Source organism: Echiichthys vipera, assembly GCF_963691815.1.
Source record: "Echiichthys vipera genome assembly, chromosome: 1".
Taxonomy (NCBI): domain Eukaryota; kingdom Metazoa; phylum Chordata; class Actinopteri; order Perciformes; family Trachinidae; genus Echiichthys; species Echiichthys vipera.
This window is the reverse complement of record NC_139826.1, coordinates 19,896,011-19,902,730: the sequence shown is the minus strand read 5'-3', so window position 1 is coordinate 19,902,730 and position 6,720 is coordinate 19,896,011. Positions and strand designations below refer to the sequence as shown.

The 6,720-nt window shown below is 39.5% G+C and overlaps 1 protein-coding gene across 1 annotated transcript; it reads right to left on the bottom strand.

Moving 5' to 3' along the window:
* On the bottom strand, positions 1 to 6,175 carry tacr2 (tachykinin receptor 2; the record flags this gene model as incomplete). The annotated part of the gene is made up of 8 exons (XM_083920047.1): positions 6,141 to 6,175; positions 5,287 to 5,430; positions 4,165 to 4,460; positions 1,459 to 1,653; positions 803 to 953; positions 577 to 696; positions 415 to 491; positions 1 to 325 (listed from the first exon to the last, which is right to left on the bottom strand). The coding sequence occupies exons 2-8, from the start codon at positions 5,419 to 5,421 to the stop codon at positions 1 to 3; spliced, it is 1,299 nt and encodes a 432-aa protein (XP_083776173.1). The 5' UTR covers positions 5,422 to 5,430; positions 6,141 to 6,175.
* Between the last annotated feature and the right edge of the window lie 545 nt (positions 6,176 to 6,720).

Genomic DNA, 6,720 nt, shown 5'->3' with positions numbered 1-6,720 from the left:
TCAGTGGGTGTGCTGCATGAGTTTGCCAGCTGGGGATTTTGTATCGTCCAGTCTCTTCACCGCACATGAGCTGGCTGTGCTGCATGTTTCCGATGGTGTCTGTTTTTTAAGCTGCATGCAAGCATCTCTCTCTGTGCTGATAGCCACGTTTGTGCCAAAGGTGTTGTTTGTTTTGATGGAGGTGTGTGCGTATGCACTGTCCTTGCGGTGACTGCGTGTCATGGTGACTCTGAAGGTGTGTGTGTGCTGCAGTTCCATCCTGTCCTCCTCCGTCACCTTGATGAAGGGACACCAAGCAAACGCATGACGGAAACCAGCGCGAAACCTGCAGAAAGAGGGAAGACTTGGTTTCCTTCCTCGAGGTTAAGGATACTGGAACTTTAGGTGTTTGGGGGGTGTGAATATGTCATTTACCTTTGGTTTAGACAGCAGTAAATAATGGGATTGTACATGGTTGAACTCATCGCCAACCAGAATATGGCTAGATACACCTGGCAAAGAAAGGAAACATTATGCCCAGTAAACAAACAAAACAATCAAAAATAATTAACAACAGGCAGAAAGGCAGCTGCTAACCTGTTGAATGTAGTGTTGTTTATAAATGTCTCTGTTAAATGATCCCAATATGAAGTAGATGTGGTATGGCAACCAGCACAGGGCAAAGGTCACCACCACGACAACCATCATCTTCACCACCTATCAGAAATCCCAGAGAGAGCAAAAGTCGACCAACATTTTCATATTTTAAATTCCAGAGTAATATCACTTAGCGTTTTGATGATAGGATAAAAATAGTTGTGACCTTTCTCTTGGCTGTTATCTGACTGTGGTAATGCTCTGTCGCCTCTCCAGGGATGTGTCCACCCCACAGCGATTGGCCAACCAAGCTGTAAGTTACAAGCATCACCAGCAGAGGGAACAAGTAGATCAGCAATATCACTGCAAACTGGTAACTGCAGAAGGACAAAGAAAGCATAAAGTTAATTGTTAATTACTTTTACATATTGTGGAGTTTCTAGCCCAGATTTTTTTGTAGGGTTGATATATATCCTCTGCCAACATTAAACACTAAACCAACCCCATTTACTGCCTTACCAACATTTAAAAGCAAAGACTTAAGCCTATAAAATGTGTCAGTGTGTGGCACTTATAAAAGTCAATCAAGCCTGCAGTTACAAGGGATGTTAATCTTTGAAAAAAAAAGTTTTTGGTCCAGATATCCTGTACAGACACAAAACATCATATATTCTGACCGCACTATTCAGATAAATGTATGCTCAGTCCTAGATTTTTAGAAATGTGTGTATTATTATTATTACTTTTTGTTAGCAACTGATTGGCACGTTCAAACAGTAAGCGCATCCTTCATACAGCCGTATGTTTGTAACTTGTTGATAACTTGTTGTTTTATAATACAGACCTGTAAACGTCTGTGTTTTTTTAATGTTGTTCCCTCACCTTAGTTGATGTGTTCCTCCGTAATCGTCAGGCCAGTCGACCATGCACACGGTTCTGGGGTAGTAAAACATTGTCACGCTGTAGTAACACTGAGGGAAAGCCAGTAAGACTGCTACAATCCAAATCAGGGCGATGACAACCTTTGTAGAGGTGGAGGAAAGGCGGGGTTTCAGAGGGTGGATGATGGCCATGTACCTGGTAGAGGATAATGAGGTTTATTCATTCATACCTATCTTTTATGCAGAACTTAAACAGAATGACTTTATATGAAGGATTTTCTGTGTGGGGGCATCTACACAATCAGCTGTGGAATAAAGATTTAAGATCTCGACACTCAAGGTAGTTTTCATTCATCATTTTGAACACATGTTGTCCTCGACCTAAAAAGCTTTATGATCTTAATATTAATGGATTCAATTTAATATCCTGTAATTCAAACTAAGAATGATGAATGAAGGCCAATCACATTTAAATCAATTAACGCTTTTACTGACTTAGTGAAAGGTTAATAAATTGACTTCACTGATTGCGTTGACTTGATATGTGCTTTAGTGGAGGTGATCAGTTTTATGAAAGAGACGTCTCCACTACAGAGAGATACCACACTGCAAAAAAAATGCTTCATATTTTGTGTGATATGTAATTTTTTTAACGGTATTGTGGTCTGAGGGTCATATAGCCGAGAGGCAGAGGCTTGATCATGAATAAACTTGCATTTGATGTGTTAACTGGCTCTCTGTTTATTTGTCTCCATCTTTTATGTCCATCTGCCAAGGTTATAAAATCTCAATATTTTATTCCTCCCTGTGTCCCTGTGTGCCAGAGACTACATTGACACATTGATACAGGGTTGGGGTTCTCATGTATCATCAAACTCAAAATGTATCTTCTGGCAACATGTCATAATGATTTTGTGGAATCCTAAACCAAGTGAATTCATTCTCAAGAGCAAGCAACTGAATAACGAAACAGCTGTAGGGAAGACTTATTTGAATGCAGTATATATACACATAATCATGGTGGCCATGCTAATAAATCACAGATCTTATGCAATGTATAGTTGTTTCTCAATATTAGCACAATAATAATTGATCTCTGACTATAAATCATTCATTTGAATTACCAGGACTGACAGCCTGAATTTAAAATGCCCACTTGTGTGATCTTACATACATTATTTGCATTAAAGATGCAATTCATTCATTGTTAGTAGAGCATAAATGAAAAATAAATGAAAAGAAAAGGTGAAATCATAAGTGAACCCTATAAGCAGAAAAAATGAACCATAAAAGATACAAGTAACAACCTAAGAGAGAAGAATGCTGTATTAGTTACTCTCAGGTCTTTTTCTTGCTTTTACATCACTCTCACGTCTCATTTTCATTGTCAGTTCTCTCTTAAACCTGTTTTGGCTGGCACATGTAATACTACCGACCTGTAATAGATATGCAGAACTTTTAGGGTTGTTGCTGAATTGTGGGCGGGAGAGAATTGTTTCATGAATGCAGAATGTTTTTCAAAGTTTATCTGTTTTACATGTGATTGGTTGTGATTGTTCTCTGCAGCTGGTGACACCAAATAAATGAATAAAGTTACATTAACGGATGACTCCATTTGGAAATGAATGAGGAGGAATTCTAGACACCTGGTCTGATCATAAAGTTCATTCATCGCTACATCTGTCCTGAGCCACAGAGAGCCACATATCATTAAGCTAATATCATGCACACATATAAGGGAATAATGATAATCTCCAATGACCCACTATCCTCTAGAAAACTGCATTGCAGTGTGCATACAGTTATGAGTTTATTGGATGCAGAACAGACCAAAAATGCATGCTCCAATACGCATTAATGACATCTGTAGCTCTGCTGCTTGTTGACAAATATCTCTTTCATGCAGCATTTTCATCTGTACTGGGTGAACAGTTCCTGTAGCTGATGATGATCAATTATGGCTCATGTATCTGAATGAACTGTCATTTTACAAAGGGTTTGTGTTCATCCTGAAATGACAAATCCCTGACGGACAAAGAAGCTCTGAAAATGGTCAGTGAAAAATCAACAAATGAAATTTTGTATCACCAGCTAACAACGAAAATACATGGTAGTACAAGTAGTTTTCAGGATATTTTGTACTTGTCAACCAGTATGTTATAACCACATTAATGCACCAGAAAGAAACATTAACATATTTCAGAGTGTACTAATGTAGCAGTTAAGTGGGTTATTGATACAATTTGGTTTCTGTACTGCTGAGTTCACTGCTTCAGTAAGTGGTTATCTATCCATTTTTAGTGCATAACGCAGCGCCTCAATAGGACGTTGCAGGAACAAAGATAAGTTCTCCCATTAGTGTCTAGTTTCTGGTACACAACAGTTTCTACGTGCTCAGGTTCATTTTAATGGCAGTTTGGATGAGACCACCCAGTTTGCTGTAATATAATTCAACTTTGAGAAACATTAAATAGTAAAACTAAGACTTAAAGGTCCAGTGTGTAGGGTTTAGGGAGATCTATTGGCAGTAAAGAACAGACAAACCATTTTTCAAGGTTACCTGAAGCCGTCTGTTCTCCTAAATGCTTGGAAGGGAGGGGAGAGCAGAGTGGTATTCAGTTTATTGAAATCTGCAACCACGTCACTATGCCACTAAATCCTACTGCTGCTTTACGATAATATGGTCTACGCAACTGAGGCTTCTTACCTGTCCACTGCGATGGCAGCCATCGAGTATATTGATGAAAACATGGCCGTGATGGGGAAGAAGTTTTGAAATCGGCAGTAGCCCAGGCCAAAGTACCAGTCATTGTGAAGCGCATAGACAAAGTTAAAAAGAGTGTTAAAAGTTGCCATGGAAACGTCAGAGAAGGCCAGGTTGACGATGAAGTAGTTGGTAACGGTCCTCATTCGTCTGTGAGCAAGAATAATCCAGATCACTGTGACATTACCAGTGATGGACACCAGGATGATGAGGGAGTAGGCTATAGCCCACAGAGCCACCTGAGAGAGGGAGAGGAGAGGAGAGGAGAGGAAAGGAGAGGAGAGGAGAGGAGAGGAAAGGAGAGGAGAGGAGAGGAGAGGAGAGGAAGAGGAGAGGAGAGGAGAGGAGAGGAGAGGAGAGGAGAGGAGAGGAGAGGAGAGGAGAGGAGAGGAAAGGAGAGGAGAGGAGAGGAGAGGAGAGGAAGAGGAGAGGAGAGGAGAGAGGAGGAAGTGGTGAGGAGAGGAATATCTACAGTAAGCCGTTCAAAGGGCAAACACTGTCAATTGAAAAATGTATGGATAACATTCTGCCCAATAAGACTACATGTATAGACTTAGTTTAGTTTAGTTTGGTTTATTATATTTATTTGTCAATAAATGTATTGTATGGCATTGTTTCGCTCCCTGTGTGATGTGCTATTGATATCTTTATTTTGTAAAGCACTTTGAGATGCACTTGTGTGCATTATTATAATTGTTATTATTTTATTATTATTATTATTATTATTATTATTATTATTATTATTATTATTATTAGTAGTAGTAGTAGTAGTAGTAGTAGTAGTAGTAGTATTGTAATACCAGATTTAGCTACTGGCAGACACACTTAATATCACTAGATCGACGGCTTTTTTTCTTCAAACATCCCGTGGACACTACATTTTCAAAGACACAATTAAACATTAAAAAAAAGAAAATCCCCCATTTGTTTAGTTTCTAGTAGGCCTTATGGTTATATAGTGCTCTTTTACATTCATTCCGTCTCGTTTGATCAAAGTTTCCTCTAAATGCTTCCAGGCTCTGCTGGATGTAACTCCCTGGTTTCATCTGATCTGGATTCTCTCACCTGCCAGTCGGGCTGCTGGAACTGATTCACAATCGTCTCGTTTCCGTCCTCCGGCCAGTCGCTGGTCACAGAAAACGGCAATGAAGTGGCCTCCATGTCTCGTTCAGTGGGCTGAATAAGACTCTCGACGTCCATATTCTTCACCTGCTGACAGAAACTGTGTGTGTAACCGTATGTGCGTCGTGCGTAATGAGGCAGGATGAGAGATTTACGTATATCATATAACCTCCTATGATCTTCCATTTTCCCATGTTCTTCTTAAAGGCTACAGCCAAAGATATGAGTAACCTACATTATAACTTAACTTGGAAAAAATCTCACGCGGCTCGTGTATAAGCTTCTGATTGGTGTGCAGATATTTAATTTTCATTTAAAGTTTTTGACCCTTGAATTATCATTAAATTTTAGGTTTGAGGCGTATATCATTATATATAGTATCAAGTGCTAAATTATACTGTGAAAACATTTGGCCCACTGAGCATCAACACAGTCGCCTTAGTTAATAATCATACATCATATCTCTATTATGGCAAGTTCCACATTCTACTGATAGCCTAATCTTACAGTAGCACATAGTTTTAATGAACCATTTCCTTGTGCGTTAAGGAAAGCTGCACTTTATTTCAACCCATTTGATTGAAAAGATGGTTTTAATACCAGTTACTAATTCAAATACATTACTCAACCAACATGCATCACGCACATTTGCATACACACAATAAACGGTTTCTTTGGATGCAGTAAGCGCAGCCTGCCGCGCAAGTGAATGTACGCACTGGACGGCACCAGTAAAAGATGTTCTGTACAAAAATAAAACAAAATCTCAGTCGGGTTATTACTTTCACGCGTCTTACCTCTGAATGCGTGATAGGGTTGTCAGTTTTCACATTAGTTTGTCCAATCCATAGTTAATAATGTCAGAAAATTGAACTCCTTCTGCGTAATGGACAACCAACACCATCCAAAACACCTCCAAGACATCTCTACCCTCTCTACACGCACACGCAGAGTCCTTCTCTCTCTCCTGGAATGTGTAACTAGATGATTACGTTTCAAGCTGCTGAGAGTGACCGAGTTGGACGGGCAGGCACGCGACTGTGCGCGTGGAGCTGCACATAGAGGGGGATACAGATAACGAGACGGGAATATGAATTAAAAGCAGTAGAAAATTAAAAGATCTGCACTGCGCTCTGATTTTCTGGATAGTTGTATGTGAGAAGTGATTAAATGAAAAAAATGACAAATTAAACTGTTGAAATGAATTGAAGGCAGCATTTGGCTGAGTGACTTCATTTAAAACAAGAGAGAGAGGAATAGAGCAGTGGAATAGAAACCGAATCAAGAGAAGGCTGGCAACTTGGATGGGCTACATAAAGACTGGTTAATAAAAGTAAAGAAAATCAATTTCCAGCTCTCTTGAAAACCTAAAGCACC